The 22,923-nt window shown below is 39.0% G+C and overlaps 1 protein-coding gene across 1 annotated transcript in view; it reads left to right on the top strand.

The window, feature by feature from the left end:
- The window catches only part of OTOG (otogelin), a 165,346-nt gene that overhangs the window by 112,645 nt on the left and 29,778 nt on the right, over positions 1-22,923 (top strand). The window contains exons 34-41 of the mRNA XM_074954907.1: positions 4,208-4,325; positions 4,965-5,044; positions 5,612-9,639; positions 10,346-10,514; positions 11,290-11,435; positions 12,972-13,061; positions 16,297-16,480; positions 21,611-21,831. Of these exons, the coding sequence (XP_074811008.1) occupies positions 4,208-4,325; positions 4,965-5,044; positions 5,612-9,639; positions 10,346-10,514; positions 11,290-11,435; positions 12,972-13,061; positions 16,297-16,480; positions 21,611-21,831 (5,036 nt within the window). The remainder of the gene's footprint in view (positions 1-4,207; positions 4,326-4,964; positions 5,045-5,611; positions 9,640-10,345; positions 10,515-11,289; positions 11,436-12,971; positions 13,062-16,296; positions 16,481-21,610; positions 21,832-22,923) is intronic.

Here is a 22,923-nt window from a genome sequence, read left to right as displayed (position 1 = left end):
TCGTTGTCACAGGGGCCCCTTGAAGCTAAGTTGCTCAGGCTTCAGCTTCAGCCCCAAGTGGCAGGCCTCAGGGCCCTGGGCTTCAGCCCCATGCAATGAGGCTTTGGCTTTCTGCCCGGGGCCCCAGCAAGTCTAATGCCGGCTCTGCTTGGCGGACCCCCTGAAACTTGCTCGCGGGCCTCCAGGGAACCACTGATCTAGAGCATCTAATAATTTCAGAAGAGCTCCAATTTCTGTCCCCTTCTGGAATTATAAAGTGCAGAAACACAGACAAAAATAAGTAAATATTTATTCTGGGAAATAGGAAATAAGGGAATATTTAAGGTATTTTCTCCAGTTATGGTTACCGTTTTAATAGAATATTTCAAGCACACACTTTGTCTGTCTACCGCTCTTCATTGTCACTTCTGCTGAGGCCCTACTTTGCTCATGAACATCTTAAAACAGGAAATAGCATCTTTTTTTTGGTTGAGTTGCTTAGTATGTTGATATGTAAGATTGGTGGGATATAATTCAGGGCTTTATATTATGTAAAACATTCCGGGAATTCAGTTAGGATGCGTTTTTTTTTATGTGAGCATGTCTGGGTTATATATGGGCTTGGCAGAATTAGATTTTTATTGGTAAATGTCCATAAATATGGAATTCACTGTACACACAAACCAATGAGAAAATATTTCCATTGATAATAATTGAAATTAACACATAGGCAAAGTAAGAAACATGCTGCTTGAGAACTTATTAGAGTTTGTTTTAAGGATATTTACTTTGTATATTTTGACATGTTGATGTTGACAATTTGTGTTTTAATGGTTATAAAGTTTTAACTGTTTGGATCTCAACATCTACTGTCATTAAATAATTATTGTCTGACACACACCCCTTCCATAATTTCCTGCAACTCTGAACATTTAAATACATAAACATTTTAAAATATTGCTTACAATAAACACCTATATTATCTGTCAAAATTATAAAATAATAAAAATTTAATTCTGCCAAGCCTAGTTATATAGCAATCACGGTTATGAACCTGGGACGTTGGGTTTACTACACAGCTATGAAACCCAGACATTACTTGGTTAGAAATATATGCTTTCTGAAGAACTTTGGGCTTGATTTTTCAGAAGTGTTGAATGCTTGCAACTCTGTCTGAAGTTACTGGGATATGTAGGTGCTCATCAGACCCAATCTGTTTGGTTTTTATCTAATTTTGAATGTAGCACGTATAACTCTTGTGCTTGGATGAAAGACGGTTACAGTGGCCCAAGTCTTGTATAAAGAATCACACTGGCAGATTATGGAGTCTACATGGAGCCTCTTTGCAGGATTAGGACCATCTATTGTACGCATTCTAACAATGGAAATGTAAGCCTGTTAACAGTTAAACATGAATGGAACAATGGACATGTAAGCCTGTTAACAGTAAAGAAAGAGATGGTGAAAAATTCAAATATCAGTTCTTTTGATTGTTCCCTCTTCTCATTTACTTTATTTGGAGGGAAATGGATTGAAGGGCAGGTTATTCCACTTGCATGGCATTTCCAGTAAAGCAAGAAATAAAACTTCAGCGAGACCTTCTATACATGCACAAATAATCCTCTATGATCTCCTCAGATTATCCATATCTGTTGTGTCCCTATGCCATGTTTCCATCCACCTCATGGCTCCTGCCTGCATATCAACTCTGTTACACAGAATATAAAAAACCTACACATTAGTGAAGATTGTAAGTAAAATATTCCCTCCTCCCATCTCTATCAGATTTAAGCAACTGCAGATTCTCCCACTGGAACAGGATACATATGCTTAATAATTTATAGCAAATGTAACTTAGTAAATTCACTTGCTATTACAATAAAACCAGTGTTTCTCATAGAAATAACAATTCAGGGATATCATACAGACTGGCATTGTTAGAGGATAACACTAGATGGTAACAGGTACACGCTTTTAGTAAAGAAAATGGGGAAGATATTAGAACTTGATTTACACATTCTCTTCTGCTCTATGAGAATTATTATTTTTATCAAGCAAGAGGGGACTTGTATTACTAGTAACAGTATAACAACTACTCATAAGTGCAGATGTACCTAGGCTGAAGAGAGAAAAAAATTCTGAAGTCTTTTGGAAAAGAATCGCATGTCTCTAAACGAGTGTAAAATAGAAGTGAATTAAAGAGCCCGATACTTCACTCCTCACTGAAGCTAAGATCAATGGGAGGTTTTTCAGGGTAGAAGTCCTGAATATAAAAATATAATCATACATGGTCCCTAAAAATATAATCATACATGGTAGCGAAACATATTTTCAAGTAATAAATGTTACTCCCCAATCACTAACACAAACATTCTGTGTGGTGCAGCTGCTCTGCATCAGGTTGCCCAGGTGGCATAATTGGCCTGGTGTCCAGTTTAACCTGCTAAGGAAGGATTGCACCAGTGTAAGAGTGACCCTTTTATTGCATAGAGACAACAGAGGGGCTCATATAATGCACTCTTTCCTTGCTCCCACTGCAAGTGCGACCAGAGAAAAGGGGCTTGGGCTAGGACACCAGAATGATATGCTGACCCCTGGATACATTTGTGGTTCCTTATAGTTGTTGAAGTCTAGCAGAACTTTGAGAAGCCCTGGGGCTCATCTAACATGGCACAGGGGGACTCTCAAACAGATACCACAGGATCAGGCTAGCGCAAAGGAGAACTTTCAGCAGTGCTAAGTTTGTAATGAAAGAGATGCTGGGGCTCAAGCAATTTTTTTATTTTCATAACTGATGCAGCAAATCCAGAGGTGCCGGGCTATGAACTGCCAACCTTAGAGGTGCTGGGGCTCAGCCCTGGCAAGCCCTGGCACAAATTAAGCACTGGCCTTCAATTATCCTTGTGTGCACACACACAGCTGATGTGAGGTTGCTGGTTTATACTCCCCCTGAGATGTAGGTCACTTTTTTTGTTTTCTTCTTAACACTTCCTCTATGAAATGGCATCATTATTTAATAAAACTGTGAAGACACTACTTATTAATGACAAGTTCACAATTTTCTTCTCTGGCCCATGCACAAGAATTTCACACTTTCCCTAAGTTCTTTTGCTATTTGTATTTCAATTTTATGATTTTAATACCTTTTAATAAACACTATTCCACAAAGATGCTGTGTAGGTGATGCAGGTAGTTTTTAAATTCACTATAGTATCAATGTCATTTAACAGGACACTCTTTTTTACAGTGACGTGAACTATGATTCTAGTTTTGCAAGACTTGAAGTGGTGCTTCATCATGATAAATAAGAGAAATCTGTACTGCACTCCTGCATATATCTCAGTTGCTTCTGACATTAAGGGGCACATATAATTTGAGTCTGAAAACTATTCTCTGATTCAGTTATGATCCTCTTTTAAAATGTTGGCCTTTTGCTGTTTCTGAAAAGATTAACCATTAAGAATGTATTTTTTAAATGTAATGATTTCTGATTATTTGCTTGTTTGAAATGGTGTTTCGTTTTTCCTCTAAAGTAAAAGCAGTTACACTGTACAAACTTTCTGGAAAGTCTCCTTGTATTGCCGAATTTTGCACACCAAATAAACCACTCTTTCTGATGCAACCTCTTTTAAAAATATCATTAATGTAGCACATTAAATAAAGTAGCATGTTCTTGTAAGTCTTTCATAGTAATGATCCTACTGAATCAACATTACTCACACTGGTTTCATGTTGTTTCCCCACTGAAAATTCACAACAGTTCAGCCAGAGTTATCAGAAAAGTTATATAGTTTATTCTTTTATGGAGATTGTTTTAAAAATATTTCTGAATTGTCTGTTAATTCTTGCTGTACTGTCAGTCTTCAGATTGTTTTAGTATGCACTAGAAAATAGATATGTCAACTAGAATACGTCACATTTTCTACTGCATAGTGTAGAACAGTTTGCATATGCATTACTCTGCATGTTAATATACAGTGGATACACTTAATGTTCATTCCAGTTTCAGAGATAGTAAAAGTTTCAAAGATATCCCCCATTTTAAATATAAGCAATAGAAATAGTAATATTTCGAAAACCAAAATGAACATTTTAAGTGTGCCCGCTATAGAGTGTGTACGTGTGTGTGTGAGTGTGTATAATGTATATATGTAAATAATATATATGTGTGCATATGCATATTGGTGTGTATATATGTCTCTGTATAATAAATCATGTATTCTTCCAGATTCCAAATTTAAGTTTCCAGCCCATTCTACATGTGAGTGGCGTTATGATGCCTGTACAAGCCCTTGTTTCAAAACATGCAGAAACCCTTTGGGACAAAACTGTCAGGATGTACCAAAGTAAGTATCTGCATTTTTCTAGAATAAAAGTATATAATTCTAGTAATATTTATATAGCATGGTAAGTACATACGGCACTAGATATAGTTCAGTGCCATGGCACCGTATTAATTAATCAAAATTCAGTGGAGGAGGAAGTAGTGGAATTGTAGCCATTGTGGGAGCTACAGTAAAATGATGTCCTTGAATGGCAGTAATCTTTCAAGATAGTGGGTATCCTAAATTAAGAGTTTCATTGAAAAGATGTGGTAGTCAGCTGATGTCAAATAGTTCTGGCCCTGCTCCTCTCATGATGGCATTGCAGCAACCATGTCTGTCCCTAATAAAACTATTGAACAAAATTTTGTTCCAGAGGGCAATGGCTCTCTGGCACTTCTAAATGAAAGTCTCTATCATTGGAAGGACCAACATTCATTCCAAAGATAGAGAGTTACATAGTTCACGTTAGCTCAGATCTGCAGGAATGGAAACAAGGTCAGCTGCATCCTGAAGAAATGTCCTGAGCTGATGAGAAATAGAAAGGTCCATTATCAGGGTCCTCTGTCTTAAATTATTTAGAAATGTAGACTGCTTTCCTAAAATTAAATGCTTTGTCTATAATCGACTGCTTGAATAGTTAATACTGTGTTTCTCTTTTAGAGTGGAAGGATGTGTTCCCATGTGTCCTCTCCATATGGTGTTGGATGAAGTCACTCAAAGATGCGTGTATTTTGAAGACTGTATGTTCAAAAATTTTTACTTTATTATGTTTAATTTGATATTTAACTTATGGCATTACTAGATACCAAAAGTAGTATAGCCAGAATTTTCAAACACGGGGGTCCAAAGTTAGACAGCTAAGCCCATATTTAGGGACCCACATAAATGGCCTGATTTTTCAGAGATGTTGAGCCCTTGCAATATATCAGTGAAAATTAGGCCTCTTACTTAAGTGACCCAATGCAGTTTTTACATATCTAACTTTAGATGCCCAAGTTCATAAATTTTAAGTTATCATTTCATGTGCTTTTCAGTTAAAAACAAATTTCTTTTTCCTAAAATCTAAGACAAATTATAAAGAAAATTAAGAGGTTCCCTTTCCATAAAACTTTCAGTAACATGAAATACATAGTCAATGCCTTCCCTAACGTCTTTTTTTTAGGAGCGCTGAAAATATTACAAACCTGAAGAAAGGGGCGAGGGAAGATAGGGATACATGACTTAATATGGATCCCTTCCACCTCTAATAGCTTAATGATTCTAATATAATGAGTCACAAACTAACATCTGTTTTTGTCTGGGTTTAGGCATTGAGCCTTCAGTTGATGTTCGACCTTCACCATCCACTATGAGAACACCAGCTCTTTCACATGTAACTTCTAGTGCTTTCAATGTCTCAGTTGCAGCAGTTCTGAGTAAAGTAGTAACTTCATCTCCTATACCTGAAACAAAAGACACAAAAACAACACGTGCATCAAAGTGGCAATTCAGTGCAACCATAGAACAAACTAAATTTTCAACTGTTCTTATTCCTCATACAACAGTTTTAACCACAACTATATCACCAAATGTTTCGGCATATTCAGCTGGAGCTACATCATCTGGCAAAAGCACTATTGCAATGTCTGTATCACCAAAATCTAATATAAGCTTCCCTTCAGTACTTGATGTTTTTCCATCGACAACTACAGCCACTACAGAAATCTCTACAGGTATACAAGCGATGAGTAGTATCACTGCTAAGGTATTGAGTGCAACAGAGCCTCAGACTGTAACTACAACACATGCAGTGACTAAAATCACTGACACAGAAGGCAAACCAATTTCTACTTTCATTTTAACTGGGACATCATCAATAATAAGAGTAACAGAATCACCAGTCGCAACTACAGCAATATCAGAAACGTCAGAAATAGACACTACGATACGTCCCACAGTGGAAACAAAACGAAAACCAGAAAAAACTACTGCCCCTTCCTTTGTATCAGCAACAGAACAAACAACCACATATTTCACCAAATACACTATGTCACCCTCTTTGGAAACCCCTTCTTATGCACCAACAGCAAATGAAACAAGAACTTCAGAAGGAACAAAACCAAGTACAAAACAAACTTCTCCTACAATAGCTAATGTCACTGAAACTTCATTTTCTCCTCTGATCACTACATTATTTACACTGAAGCCACCAATGACTTCCGGAACAACAAAAGGAACGGTTGGTTTAACCAAAGAGGAAATAAAGACCACATTTTTTCCACTATCTACACACCCTGTTCCATTATTACATGTAACACAGTCAGTTACTGAAACTCCTACATATATGGTTCAAAACTTGACAGGTACTGCAGGGCTATTCCTTGCCACAAGTCATGGTGCAAAGATAGCAACTCTGCAAACTAAGGAGATGTCATCATTGTCATCATCATCATCCTCAGGAATAACTGGCTTCCTATTTACAACTGGTAAAAAAGAAATAATACAAGCAACAACAAGTGTGGAGCAGCCATCAAGTTCATATTTTTCTCCATATTCACTGTATTCTAGTTCAGCTACAACTGCAAAACCCAGCACTCTTCCTACAAAAAGGCCTTCACTATCCAATATAAGTGCTGCTTCTCCAGCTTTAGCAGAATCAAAAGAAACTTTGCAAACAGCATCAACTACTGAATATCCACCGTTCATAGTGCTAAATATGACAGAAACCCTGACTACTTTGTACACTAAATATCCTGTTTCATCTCAGACTGCCAGAGCTATTCCTTTGACAACAAAAGTAACATCTAAAATAACAGGACCCTATGAATTATCAGCAAAGCCAACTACGTTCTCACAAAGAACATCATCTGAATACAAATCACCTCTATTTCTAAATACAACAAAGATGAGCATTGCACCCTACACTATTAGAATGACATCAGCAACAAAAACAACTGCTTTAGCGAAAGAAATAATGGATTTGGTCCCTACAATTCCATGGGTAACTAAACAATTGGAATCAATGCGAACAACATTAGTCACTGAATCTCCATATACTCTTCTTAATGAGACTGAAACAACAAGGATGATTGTCCATCCTGATGAAGCACAAACAGAAAAAATTGCTAGTGTACACACCAGAAAGCCAACTACATTTGCTTCATCACCAGCAAGCTCCCTAACACCTTTCACTACTCTGCTTCCACTATCCACATTTAGAAAAGAGATATCAACGACAGCCACTAGTTCTATGAGTGCATCATCTGAAGCTACTGTTACAATGACCATTACTTTATACCCAAGAACATCAGTAGTAAACTCTACTTTTTCAACAGAAGGAAAGACTCCCCATTTGACAGCCTCAACCTTATCCATGATAGAAGAGCAACCAACTTCATTAATATCACCATCACCTGCGGAACTGCCAGCAAAAGTCACTTTAAATATTACTGATGCCACATTATCCCCATACTCTGAATTCAGCAGCAGATTAATAACTAGTAAAAAAGTGACAGCAGTCAAAGAAAGGTCAACTTTGCCAACTTCTGTTACACCTCCATTCACAAAGTCACCTGACATATTCCCTACCACTCAGTATGTGGCAGAGACATCGGTTTCCCCATACATTTTAACACAAAAAATACCTAAGGAGCCAGCCACTACAAAGCACCCAGTACAGACTGAAACAGTTTCCACAGTCTCAAAGCCTACAGTTAAAACCGTCAGAGAAACAGTAAAACAAACAGCATCTACAACTCAAATATCATTAATCAAAGATTACACCTCCTCTGATACAACTTCAGTAGGTACTTCCTCTGTTCAAACTTCATCAGCAGAGATGGTTTCTCCACAGATCAGAGAGGAGTCTGCTATACCACGTTTCACTACCAAATTGACAATAGAACATGTTCCTTCAACTTCCAAACCTTATTTGGCAAGCAAAAAAAGTACCACAATTTACCAGCCTCCAACAGAAATTTTGACCACCACTGTTCATCCAAAAGGTCTCTTTAGTACAACAGAATCTATAGGAGAATTCACCACCTTGTACCCATTCGTAACTACCTCCCGACCTGCAGTGGATCTTTCAACGTTATCTCCTACCTCAGTAGTTCCAGCTAAAGTTCTTTTGACTACTGAAAAAGAGTCATCCTTAACTGATGCCGTCTTACTGACTTACGTATCAGGAACTGCCTCAGCTTTGCAGACAAAACTCCCAACTTCAACCAGAAAAAAAATGGATTTGACTGTCAGCACAAGACCCCTCTCTTTTTTAACAAAAGTAATTACAACTTCATCACCAATAGCTACAATGAAAAAAGAATTTCCGTCATTTCCTACCCAAAAGTCAGATTCCAGTTTCGAGTCCACAAAGCAGACAGCCGTTACTGAACCGCTCGTTTCTAGTCAGACACCTACAGTCTCTATCGCCGTATTTCCTTTGTCGAAGTTAACATCTCCATCACTTATTCTATCGGAAACATCAGAAACTCCCATCACAACGGAGAAGGAGTCATTAGAAGGTGCCCTTTTAACACCAGTGATCTCAACAGCATCCACGTCAATGGGCAAAAGTGCTACAGAGAAGACTGTGGTGTTGTCTAAGCAAGTGCCACTTTCAACTACTTCCTACGGTTCCACATTCCCAGCAGGAACAGTATTACCAGCCACCACACGTTCTTCGACTACAACCACTGTTTTAGCGCCTTCATCAGTGAGCAGTGTAACAGCACAAAACACCACTATAGCATCAGCTACTTCAGGGAAAACAGCAGCAATCAGAGAAGCCCTCACCACCTCATTGTTTTCAGGGAAACCCATCTATTTTTCTGTTGCTTCAAAAACAGAAAAAGCCATCACCTCTGAAACAGCAGAGCCTGCAGGGCCAGTACTGGTTACACAACCACAGTCTCTTCATACGCCAGGCGTCACAGATTTGATCACCCCCACCTTAAAAACAACACAGATGTTTCATTCTCCATATTTCACAAATATAACTGCTGTGCCTCCTAAACTAGGTGTATCAGTTTTGTCCACCATCTATTCATCCTCTGAGCAAAAAACTGCCTCTTCTAGTGTCGCAGCATCAGGCACCACTATTCAAACTCCAGAACGTGCGACACTGGCTGTTACTGAGGTCCACACACCCTCAAAGAGTTCGTCGTTAATGATGCCAACCCACTCAAATGCTACAATGGCTGCATCAGTTCCTCCATTTGCCTATTTATCTACCCAACCACTTTACGAGTCTGCTACAGAGTATTCTGGTGGACTGACAACAGCTGAAGCTATCTCAGGAGTCACAGCATCAGTTTTCATGCCAGCTAGAGAAACAGCAACGCTCCAAACTTGTGTAGTGAGTAACGCTGTTCATGGTTATCTCTCTGCCCATCTGTAAATAGACAGGAATGCAGATTTATGTATGGATAAGTTCCCTTACCACTAGTGCTGAAATAATTATTTATGTGCCATATGGTTTTGTATTCAGTATTAAAAATGTCCATCAAACGACAGGGCCAGATACTTATCTCAATTACATGTGGGTAAATCTGGAGGAACGCCACTGCAATTAATGGATTTCATAATTACTGCAATCTAATGCTGCTTTGGACCTCAGTTTCCAAAAGGGGTGATTTTTCATGGAATACCTTTGGCACCATGTGCCATTTCATGTTCCTCAGTAGAAGGGATCTTTTGAATCACAATCTACCACTTTTTGGCAGATTGTTTCCTGACATGACTATTCCTTAACCTTACTCAGCCATCTTTGCAATCTCTATGATCCTTGCATACTTCTCTTCTGTATTTCTGCCTGATGTATTGTCTAAAATAAATAATATTGTTCTGGAATTTAGAACAGAACCATGGTTTTGTACCATTTTCACAAATTGTCTAATTTTCAGTCGTGCTGAGCACCGACAGCTTCCATTGCCTTCACTGGGATTTGTGAGTGTTCAGTGTCTCTGAAAATCAGGCCTACTTGTCTTTTCAGTAAGCATTCTGCAGTGTTGTGTCTTTCGTTTGATAAGAATGGTAACCTATGTCTTTTAAATATGCCTTAGCCAATCACAGAGAATGAATGCATAAAACACATTTGCTTGGATGGACAACTAATCCAAGTTAACAAGTCACAGAACTGCCCTTACAATGCAACTCAGCCCAGCTGTGGAGTTCTAGGGCTTGCTGTTCAGATCAATGGTGACAAATGCTGCCCAAAATGGGAATGTGCATGTAAGTTTTACTTATGCAGTACTTACATTAATTCACTTTTATAACAAATTATTGAATTTATAAACAGATTAAGAATTAAAGTTTCTATTTTCTGGACTCTGGAGTAGGAATAGAAGATGGAGTTTATATACACCTTCTCCAGGTTACTCATTGCTTAATACACCATAGAAGCCTAATTCTACTACTGAAGTCAAAGGCAAAACTTCTGTTGACTTAAGTGAGAACAGCATTAGATCCATAGTAGCAAACAACTGGTGCGAGGACAAGCAATGCAAGTAACTACCCAGGGTCTTTTGATTTGTAATGTCTGGGAGTAGAACTCTGGGCCCTTTGAAGCACAAATACTTTAGCAGTAGGATTGGAAAGGAAGATAACTTTCCACTAGAGCTTCCCATCCTGGAACAAGACTAGAAGGGGAAGCAACTCAAGGTCCAATGTGATTCCTACCCTCCATAGCTTTTAGTAGCTTGTGGTCCATGAAAATCCACAGACTAGTCCTGTATTAGTCACATGAGTCAAATTCTATTCTTGGATGCCTGCAAGAGGCTCCTATTGAAACATGCAGAATTTAGTTCTTTACTGTCCATTTGTAGTTAACTGTTAGTTAGTGGGTACAAAAAATAGATGAAAATAGTTTTCTGAGTTAGTAAACCCTTAGAGGAAATAAGGTTAAATCATACAAACATCTATGCTATTTTATTTGCATGTTTTATATTGCTTACCAAAAGAATGAAATAAGTTAGGAAATGCCTTTATTTTATTTATTTTTAACCAGGTCGTTGTACATTTTTCTCTGATCTGAGCTTTGTAACCTTTGATGGGAATCATTTGGCTTTATTTAAAGAGGCAGCCTACATTGTTAGCCAAACTCAAGATGAAACTATAACCATCCATATCCTTGACTGCAGAAATACCAACATGGTAACTAACTCTGTTTTTATTCTTTATGACTCTCACTTGCTAAACAAGGTTAAACAGTACAGTGAATAAAAGTATACTCTACAAAGTTTTTATTTTATATGCTTATACGTAAAGTAATATGGGATTTTTAAATTCCAAATTATTAAAATACATTTTAAATATCTCTGATTAAAAGAGTATAGTGCTTTTCTTTTTTCACCTTATTGCACAAGCATAATTCCCCATGACGTTACTGCAAGGTTACTGGTTAGTCATAGTATAGATGGCAAAACTGAAATATTGAGAGGTTAAATGATTACACATATATGTGTGTCACACACAAATATCCAGATCTATAATAATGTGTTAAATACTTAGTAGAGTAAATGCCAACTTTGTGTATCTTTCTTTATATGGCTTTATGTGGGAAACTCCTGTACTTAGAATTAAACAGACTATAATGATCCCCTCTACATTCTGTCATATAAAGTCTTGCAGGGTGATAATTAACACCTGAACTCCCCTTGGGCTCTCATATATTTGCAGGCAACCAGCATCTTACAATATATGAATCTCAACAGGTAATGCAGAGACTTCTGCATTGCAAAATTGCCAAACTCAAACTTCAAAGACAAAGGTTCATAGGAACTGCCAGACTGCATCAGACCAGCAGTCCATCTAGTCCGGTATCTAATCTCTAAAAGAGGCGAGTGCCAGCTGTTTCAGAAAAGAGTGAAAGAAACCCTGAAGGAAGCAGTTACAGGAGAACTTGCTCACTGGGATAGTTCTCTCCTGATCCCCAATAGTTTAGACGTTGGCTTATGATCTGAAACATGAGAGTTTGTACTTCTTCCCAAACTCTTTGTTTCCTCCCCAATCTTTACTATTATAAATGGATATTCTTGTTATCCATATAAATATCCAGCTCGTTTATAAACCCTTCTAAGTATTTGGCCTCAATGATACCTTGTGGCAATGAGTTCCAGTGGCTAATTATGCAGTGTGTGAAAAATTATTTTCATTTATGATGTTTGAATTTGCTACCTATCAATTGAATGTCCCTAATTCTTGTGTTACAAGAGGGTGAATAGAATTATGCATACATGCCTGATACGACTTTTCTAGAAAACTTGTTATTTTGTGTATATTTATCTTTCCCTCTCATATTTGTGTCTACCCTAAGGCAAACAGTTTGAATCTTTTCTATTCCTCTTCATGTGATTCTTTTCCATGCCCCTAATCAGTGGTGTTGCTGTATCTGAACTCCTAATATTTCAGCTTTTTGAAATGTGATGGCTTAACACAGTTTTCTAGAACATAATAAACTGGCACATTTAATGTAGACATCCTGAAGGAATGTTATTCAAATGAACATTATCCCACAAACATAGCTCATACAAATAAAGAGTTCTTAGTTAATCTGTATAAACTTCATTCAACAGATGTGTTCCTCTTTCAAAAACTGAACATACAAAAATGCCCCTTATGTTCCATTACTTAAAAATACTACTTAATTAGCATGTAAACTGAAGTTCACAAATTTTGCTTTCTCTGCAGGGTCACTTAAACTTGACTTCACTGTGCCTGGCAATGCTGAATTTAACCTATTTATCAAACCAAATAATCGTTGATCGTTTAAACAGAAAAGTAAGTTATTGGGGATTTTGTTTGTTTATTTATTTATTTGGTATTCTCTTGCTACTTACATAGTGTTTTACTTTCCCCTTAATAGAATCAGAGATTTTAAGGCCATTGTGATCTAGTCTGACCTGCTGTACACCACAGGCCATAGAACATCACCAAAATAATTCATGTCTTTCAGAAAAAACATCCAATCTTGATTTTAAAATTGCCAGTGATGCAGAATCCACCACTATCCTTGGTAAATTGATAAAAATGTTAAATACAGTAGGGCCAAGATTTGATCTTCACAGGACCCCACTGGAAAAAGACCCGCTTGATAACAAATTGCCATTTACATTTATATTTTGAGACCTGTAAGTTAGCCAGCTTTTAATGTGTGCCATGTTAATTTTATGTTGTTTTAGTTTTTCAACCAAAATGTCATGTAGTACCAAGTCAAATGCCTTACAGAAGTCCAAATATAGTATGTCAATGCTATTGCATTTATCAACCAAATTTGTAATTTCATGGGAAAAAAAAGACATCAAGTTAGTGTGACAGCATCTATTTTTCAAAAACCCATGCTGATTTTCTATATTTTCTAATTTTCTATATTACCTTCCTTTAGTTTTTTTTTTTACTAATCAAGTCCTATATTAGCTGCTCCATTATCTTGCCTGCGATCCATGTCAGACTGACAGGTCTAAAATTACCTGGGTCATCCCGTTTACATTTTTTTAAAAATGGCACAGCATTAGTTTTTCTCCAGTTTTCTGGAACTTCCTCAGTGCTCCAAGACGTATTGAAAATCAATGTTAATGGTCCAGCGAGCTCCTCAGCCAGCTCTTTTAAATTACTTGGATGCAAGTTATCTGGACCTGCTGATTTTAAAATGCCTAACTGTAATTGCTTCTGTTTAACATCCTCCAGAGATACTAGTGGGATGGAAAGAGTGTTATCACCATGTGATGAGCCTGTATCATCTCTTTTTCCTCTAATACAGAATAGAAATATTTATTGAAACATTTCTGCATTTTCTGCATTATTATTGATAATTCTACTATTTCCATCTAGTAACGGACAAACACCATTATTAGGATTCTTTTTCTTCCTAATATATTTTTATAATGTCTTCTTCTCCTTAACTCTGCTGGCCATAGCTTTCTCCTTGTATCCCTTAGCTTCCCTTATCAATTTTCTACAATTCCTAACTTCTGATTTATATTCAATACTATCAATCTCCCTTTTCTTCTATTTGTTGTAGATGATTTTTTTATTTTTTACCTTCACTTCTCTAAACCAGGTTGTTGGGTTTTTTTAACCAGTACAGGCTTCTTTCTCAATTGTGGGATTATGACTTTTTGGGCATTGTTACCAGTCATTGATGTGATCTTTTGAAGGGTTTCTACTGCCCCTGACTGGCTGTGGTTAGCTACTGGTCAGGACAGTTCTTGGCCCCTGGCCTCTAATTAGCAGTCTGCTTCAGTCTCTTTGCCTCTCTGAAGGTAGCCTAGTGCAGGACTGTTGCCCCTTCACTGTCCCAGACCTTTCTACCTCCCTTTCCTTCTCTGAGCTCTCTCTTTTTATAGCAGGCTTTGTTTTCCCTATTGGTTGCAGCTGTGGGTGCCTGCTCCATGACTGGCAGTTGTGGGGGTGTGGTCAAGCTGCTTGCCTGTAGGCAGGAGACGCTCTCCTCCCCCTTCTGCCTCTGCTCAGTTTGTGGTTTGTAGACCCTATTACAGGCATCTAAGATGTCCTTAAATGTTTCCCAATTATCATTCACATTTTTCTGATTAAATTATTCCTTCCAGCTGATTTGGCTCAGAATTGTTTTCACCTTTGTGAAATTGGCCCTATTAAACCACCAAGTGTATATATATTAAGGTTCTGGACTTTATTCTGCTTGCACATTATAAATGTGATCAAGTCATGATCACTTGCACTTAAGCTACCATTAACTTTTAGTTCTGTGATCAGTTCCTCTTTTTCTGTCAGGACAAGGTCTAATATAGAGTTCCCCAGTGCTGGCTGCAACTCTTTTGGAATTAGGAAGTTGTCATCTATGAAGTTTAGAAATCCCTAGGATGTTTTGGTACTGGCAGCATGAGCACCCCAAGTATATGTTGTTCAAACTGAAGTCCCCCATGATTACACAGTTTTTTCTCCTACACATTATAGATAGGTGCATAATAAACCTGTTTTATACTGTTTTAATTATTAACATTATAGATTGTCAGAAATTTTCTGGTACCTCCAAATAGGGATTACACACTTGCTCATTGGTCTTTTTCTCTGCATGCACAATGGAGTTTCTATAATACTAACAGTTTGAAATTTGAGAAAGTAACTCGTAAAATTGAAGCAACAGATTGAAATGCGTGGGTCCATTTATGAACCAGAGCACACAGCAAATGAGAGCCATGAATCTTTAATAAGGCTCTTCATCCATTCATTTATCCATCCCACAATCATGCTGGACATACCTCACTTTCCTGGGGGTGCCCTTATAGTTCTATTCATCTCCCCTTAAAGAGAAGTGTGTGAGAAATTTTGAACAGCTTTATTTCATTTAGAAACAATATTATCTACCATAATTTCCCATTTTGTTCTTATTACAGAAAACATTTCCATAAAACAATAGCTTTTTATTATCTGAAATGTTCAATTGTTCCAGTAGTTTGATCCTAGGTGGGTGATCCCCCTTAGTGATAGGGTGGTCATTTCAACAGCAACTAACTGAGAGCTTTTTTCTTGTGTGTATATATATTCAAAATATATTTTTAAAAAGAAGAAACCCAGTTGTGAAAAGTTAGTTTTGAACCTGGGACTCACCCCATACTACAGTCAAATATGTTGCCAATGTTCTATGAAGAAACCATAGGGGCAGTCTCAAAAGATCAATGACTTAAAAGTTGTTTGAAAAGAATCAAACATTTTCATTTTAGCCCCCTCACTGAGTGCTTTTGTACAAACCGTCAAAGTTTGTCATGGCAACAGCCGAGTTTTGCGTGGTAAAAGAGTTGACTAGGTTTTGCATGCCTGTCTCTTGAGACCATAAATTGGGCTAGACTGGTTCAAAAGTCAGACCATGGGCATCTTGGAAAACCTGAACTGTGTTTCTGATGAATAACAAAACCAGTTCATGTTTCATTCCAAAAGTTTCATGGACATATAGCGATCACATAAAGTAGAAGAATAGCTTCCAATATAATGAGGCGTTCAGATTACTGCTGTGCCTTTGTTTATAACATCTTTTTAGATAACTGTAAATTCAAGATATGCCTGGCCTACAGTTAGAAAATATGGATTTAAAATTGAGGACACTGGCTTCATGTATGTAATTGAGACACCAACAAATATCAGGATTCAGTGGTTTCACAGCACGGGTGTGGTGATCATAGAGTCAAATACAACCAGTGAACCAAAAGCCTTGGGACTATGTGGTAAGTAGAGAGTACTGTAAGCATTCAAATGTTCAAATGCTTTGCTGGAGAAGGGAGAAGCTTTTTCCTGGTTACAAGTAATACCGTGAGCAGGTTCAGGCTTCCAGGTGTAGGTATGGAGCCTAAAAGGATGATCACAGAACAATTTAGATAGTTGTGAATGTTAAAATAGTGTAAATATAAAACTGTTGTTAACCATGTTAATTATTGAAATGCTGGTTGATGCCCAGTTGTTGAAGTGCAATTGTTTTTTCTTTTGCAATTATGTGTTTGGATTTAGGCTATTTGAATCACAGGCACAAACACTGAAGTAATGTCCAAATAAATAGCCCAGTCATAAGGATGAAATGTATCTTACATTAAGCCACCCTTGGCATCAAATGAGGTCATTAATAGATTTAGTGTTTGCTATCCATCAGAAAGGAAATACAATCTGCTATTTTCACTTTCTAAATACTTTCACTGTATTTATTTAATGGGAGGGATAGTGATAGCTATTAACTTCATAGAACCAGTCTAGGTTGATCTTGTTGCTGAATTAGTTCAGAGCTGTATATATGTGTGTGTGTATGTGTGTGTACGCTAATAACTCTTAAATTACGATCACTATTAGGTTTCTATGGTATGTACACATGGTTTCATTCTTTCTGGAAGTTGTATGGATGAGATGTTAGGTCTATAGCATTATAAACATTGATATAAATCTCCACTCTGACATTTGAATTATCCTCTGCTGTAAAGCAGAGCTTGAAATCAGGAATACAAAGTTCATCATTACTCTATCTTGCCAGTTTCAGAAAGGGCAAATATGTGTAGCACAGTATCAGATACCAATGATAGCTTAGTCAAGTTCCATGTCCTACAGACAATAACATGCCCCAAATGGAGTAGGAGAGCTTGAAATTAATAGCAGTCTAAAATTGATTATTATGTTCACTTTATTCTGGTTTTCTTCTTCCTTTTTTCTGACTTAGTCCTAATCCTTTTTTAATGTCCATCTTACTTAGAATAAGCAGAATCAAGAAGATAAAGATAAAATATTTCATTTGGCCTAGGATTAGATTTAGCCTGCAGGATTTCTTTGTCTTACTAGCCTGATTGTTATCTCAGACAGAACTCAGCAATACATTTCCAGTGCACATTGCCTGTTAACAACATTACAAGACATTTATGTGTTCTTTCTAGGCTTGTGCTTCAAGCCCTTCTGCTGCAGAGGATTGCTCCATATTTTCTTGACAGATTTGCCCCTATGACTCCTGATTTCTCCACTTGACCCACACGGAGGAGCTATTTGGTGCTCCTGCTTGGTGGCAAAGTATCTGTCTTGGAACAAGCTCTGTCATAGACAATAGGGATTTGTCCAATGGGGGATCACGTAGAGAACCCTTTGCCCCTCCCCTGCAAATAAATAGTATCTACTGAGGCATCATGGACTTGGGGAGGATCATGAGGCTCATTGCCTGAAGGAGACAGGAAGATAGTGGGAGCTTGGGTGCCTCAATAGGAGCCTTTCAATAACATGTGTTTCAGAATTGGAGGGGTCACAGTGGGATGAGTTGCCCCCATTCCCTGATGCCCTAGGTGGGAAGATCTTTCGGTCTGTTTGCTGCTGAAAGCTGCATTTCCAATATTACTCTGGGAGCTGGGAGACCACACCCCAACACAGGATACAGAGGACCCACTTTCATCCCTGACCCTCCCAAACACAGACTGCTGATTGTGGGATGAGGGGCAAGGCAGAGTCTGAATTACACTAGTGTTTCATAGCCACACAGCCTGGCCAGGCTGCAGAACTGTGGCGAAACTGAGTGTCTACTGAGCACCTCAGTGAAGCTTCAGCCTTTTATTTGATAAATCTCTTTTACAGTGCGAGTTACTCCCCACCTGTGCAAGATGTGAAGGTGGGAGAGACTTGCCAGATTGGACAACATTCCTGCAGAAAGTAACTCTTGTGAGTCTTATCATATTCATCCCTTTTTGTTTCATAAACTCCATCTCCTCACAAGACCTCCTTAAGATGATAAAAGCTTCATGGGGGAAACTTATTTCTGGCTGAACTATTTGCAACTTCCAAAAGATTTCTTCTCTCCAAAGGCCTGTTCTTACCAATGAAATCAATAGGTGTTTTGCCAGTGGCTTCAGTGGGAGAAGAATCTGGACCCATGTGTGGGTGAAAAATGATAAAATAGAGCCAATTTTCCTTTCATTGAGAAAGGATTAGATCCCTCTTGAATTACTGGACAAATCTCTTTGGAACTAGTGTATATAAGTGCAGAGACTGTGAGAAAAAGGAACTTTCTAAAAGCTCTTTGCAACAAACAGTGCTTCCTAGAAAAAAGGGATAGTAGATTTGTCCATCATGTTGCTTTTATAGTCGATGGCCCCAAAAATAGCTTCCAGAGGTGATTGATGGAGCACCCCACCATTTCACATTGACCAGATGTCTTGCCATAATCTTTCCCACCTTGCCACAATATTGCCCCTGTTCCAAGATCTTTCAAGGTTCCCAACTATTTTAGTTTAAAACAGAGATGAAATATGCTGCTTCTTTCTGAGAAATAAATGTAGAAAAGATTGGTTCTTTTCAGCTGAGGAGTGATATTAATGTCTCTGTGGATGCCAAAAGCTACGCTTCAATATGCTATCTCTTAAGCTTATAGGTGTTCAACTCAGCCCAGAGGTAGCAGCATGTTTGGGTGTGTGTGTTGTGACAGGGTCAGGCCAGATGGCTACAAGAGACTGGTCGAAGGTAGATACATTAGTTCCAGGTTAAGCAGGTCCCTTTTCCCTGGGTAAGATAACAGGGACTATTCCAGAACACTCAAGAACTTTCTAGAACTAATTAAGGCTGGCAGGCTAATTAGGACACCTGTAACCAATTGGGAAGCTGCTAGAATTAATTAAGGCAAATCAGGACACCTGGTTTAAAAAGGCTGTCACTCCAGTTAGTAAGCTGTGCGAGTAAGGAGCTGGGAGTGAGAGGATGTGCTGCTGGAGGACTGAGGAGTACAAGCGTTAACAGACATCAGGAGGAAGGTGTTGGGAGGAGACCAAGGGGAAGTAGCCCAGGGAATTGTAGCTGTCATGCAGCTGTTCCAGGAGGCACTCTAGACAGCTGCAGTTCACAGGGCCCTGGGCTGGAACCTGGGATAGAGGGCGGGCCAGGGTTCCCCCCAAACCTCCCAACTCCTGGTCAGACACAGGAGCTTCCACCGGAGGTGAAGGTCTCTGAGCTGATCCCCGACCCACATGGTGGATCAGCAGAAACTGCGGGGATTGTTCTTACTGTTTTTTCCCCATGCTGGCCAGTGATGAGGTTATCTGAGTGAACAGCAGATCTGAGCCATGAAAGTGGCCAAACTGAGGGCTGCCGTGAATCTCTGAGGTGAGCAAAATCCGCCAATAAGCGCAGGATCCACCAAAGTAGAGGAGGAACTTTGTCACAATGTGTAAAAGTTAATACAGTGTTAGATGAGTATGTCTAGGCATTTCACGGGAACTCCTTTTTACACCACAATGACATTTACACTTTTTGCATTTTCAATTAAACAGAGAGCTGCTTTTATGTCCTTTGAATTTTTTTAATGAATTTTTGTTTAGTGCTTATGAAACTGAGTGCTCGGAGCATGGGCAGTCACTCTCTGAGCTGCCCTAAACAGCTCTTCCAATGGATCAGTGCATCCCTCCCTTCAATCTTCATGCCATTCAGGATGTGAATCTCTCCTGAGCAGAGGCTGCCAGTGATACCAGTTTATGTTGAGGATGGATGGTTTATGCTATAGGCAGATGTCCACTTTGGGCTACAGTACATTATGGCAAACTGGCCAGACTGTGGAGGGCTCCTCCTCTTTCACCTTTACACACAGGCTGACAAGACTCGTGGGATTGTGGGGTGTTAGTCCCAGCTCTCCACTAACATCCTTATGGAAGTTCTCATATGTGTGTCAGAGTTAACTGCCAGCAAATGGTGGTAGACTTCAATGGCTGCAGAGCAGGGCGCAAACTGCACTTTCTGTATGGGTGACATAGGCGCTGACTCCATGGGTGCTCTGGGGCTGGAGCACCCACGGGAAAAAAAATAGTGGGTGCTCAGCACCCACGGGCAGCCCCGCCCATCAACTCCTTCCCAGTGCCTTCTGCCTGCCAGCAGGCCCTGGTCAGCTCCTCTCCCACTTGCAGGTGATCAGCTGTTCAGCGGTGTGTAGGAGGAGCTGGGGGCGGGGGAAGAGTGGGGGCAGGAAGAGGTGGGGAAGGAGTAGAATGGGGGCGAGGCCTGGGGCAGAGTGGGGGTTGAGCAACCCTGGGCAAATCAGAAAGTCAGCACCTCTGATGGGTGACATAATTCCTGCTCTGAAGTCCATGCCAGGAGGATCTAGAGGTATTCTTATAGTACTTCCTTACTTAATAGGGGTTTGTGAGACTATATACATCAAAGATTTTGAGCACAAAAGTATTATGTTAATGGGGGCCATATTAAGTTCCTTAGTACCTAAGAACTCATAGGTAGAGAATTCCTTCTGGAGGCTCTAGATGCAATACATCTGCTTTCACCCACCTTTGGTACACCCGAGCAGAATTCTGCCTTTTCTTATTTTGTGCCCCTTCTTTCTTCCATCCTTTACATTTCAAATATAATATTCCTTTTCCTTACTTTCACTTTGCTTAACTTGTTTGTGGATGAATAGTTGTTCATTTGGGTCCTACTAGCAACCTGCCACATTTTGTTAGACTCTGATACTAATACGCTGTGTATATAGTTAAATACTGGGGGTATGTCTACATTGTAATAAAAGACCCACAGCAATGAGTCTCAGAGCCCCGGTCTTGACCTGGGCTTGTAGGCTCACGCTGCAGGGCAGTAAATTGCAGGATAGACGTTTGTGTTCAGACTGGAGGCCAAGATCTGAGACCTTCCCTGCGTGGGATCCTGAGCCCTGTGAGCCTGAGTCCGTTGACCCAGGCCAGCCACGGCAGTGCTGCAGGTCTTTTATTGAGTGTCGACAAACCCTGTGCTCATTGATTTTAATCAGAAAAGCTAGATAATGTATTTGAACTTCAGTTACGGATGAAGATAAAAAGGTGCACAACCCACAACAGTGCTAACATATTGTTTACTATGATCATATGCAGGTTTCTGTGATGGAAGCTCAGCAAATGACCTGATGCTACCCAACAGAACAGTTTTAAGCAAAACTGATGCTCCATCGAATTTTATAGACAGCTGGCAGGTGCCAAGCACATTAAAGTATGTTGGAGAAGACAGGCACCAGGAAACTAATTGTTCAGTCATGGACTGTTCCAAGTGTTTCAGCTTGGTGATGAACCAGACCTTCAGTAGCTGTCATCCTTATGTACGTTAACTATTTCAGAGGTTTACTGTATTAGAGAGATTTAATTTTGATAGATTTTTATTTATTTGATATGATGTTTTTAATGTAGTTAAATGCAATAATGCATCATAAATGTCATGAGTGGTATATGTGCATCCTATTTTAGCTCTCCATTTGTTATAGGTTAGAAAATTAACTGAAGAATGGAGCTGATCAAGATGAGACTTGCATTAGGGCAGCTGACATTCAAAATCAGTGGCTGCCATGTGGGTTTAATATTAATAATAACAGTTCTATTTGAAAGTGACCCCAGTGAAGGCACTCCTATTTCTGCATCATATAAGACAAAAACAGTCCACTTAAAATCAAACAGATGACAGTAGATTAGTAGATTTATGACAAAAAGTGCTAGAAAGGTATGAGAGGGAAAGACCATAAATGTGGGTCCTATAATGGTAATTCTAAGAATACAATATATATATAGATAAAGGAGAAAAGGTTTGAGGCTCAAATAGGTCTCAGATGTAGCCAGCGGTTATGCTTTAATGTGTTTTAAAGACCAACATTGCCAGCTCACAGTCAGCCAGTATATAGCAGCCAATTTAATGATTGCACAGAAAGTGAAATATGCTCATGATTGTTCAGACTCATGAACAAATGTGCTGGTACATTTTGACTGACCTGCAGGCCATGGACAAGCATAATAGTCAATCCTCTTGGTCAAGGTGGCATGTAAAGCTGTCATGGGATACATAATGACATAAGGTACAATTTTCCCAGTCATTTAAGTCCCATTTTCAAAACTGATTTAGGCATTTAGGAGCCTAAGTCCTGTTGACTTTCAATGAGACTTAGATTTCTAAGTGAAAATGTGATATAGGGGCTTTTGAAAACGATACCCATTGTCTGTGCAAACTGTGCAATTTAACCACTTTTATGACACATCCAGCACTTAGAGCAACCTGAGTTATCCATTCCACGTTGGCTGAGCATTACTCAATGGGAGCCAAGGAGCCTTTCTGAAGGAACAAACCTATGAGGTGCCTTCTGCCACCTCCAGGCCTTATCTCATTTTAATGGGTGAGCCTGATTCAATACAGTCTTACTGAATTT

The sequence above is a fragment of the Natator depressus genome, chromosome 6, assembly GCF_965152275.1.
Source record: "Natator depressus isolate rNatDep1 chromosome 6, rNatDep2.hap1, whole genome shotgun sequence".
NCBI lineage: Eukaryota > Metazoa > Chordata > Testudines > Cheloniidae > Natator > Natator depressus.
Note: the sequence above shows the minus strand (reverse complement) of the source record. Positions and strands in the feature narration are given on the sequence as shown.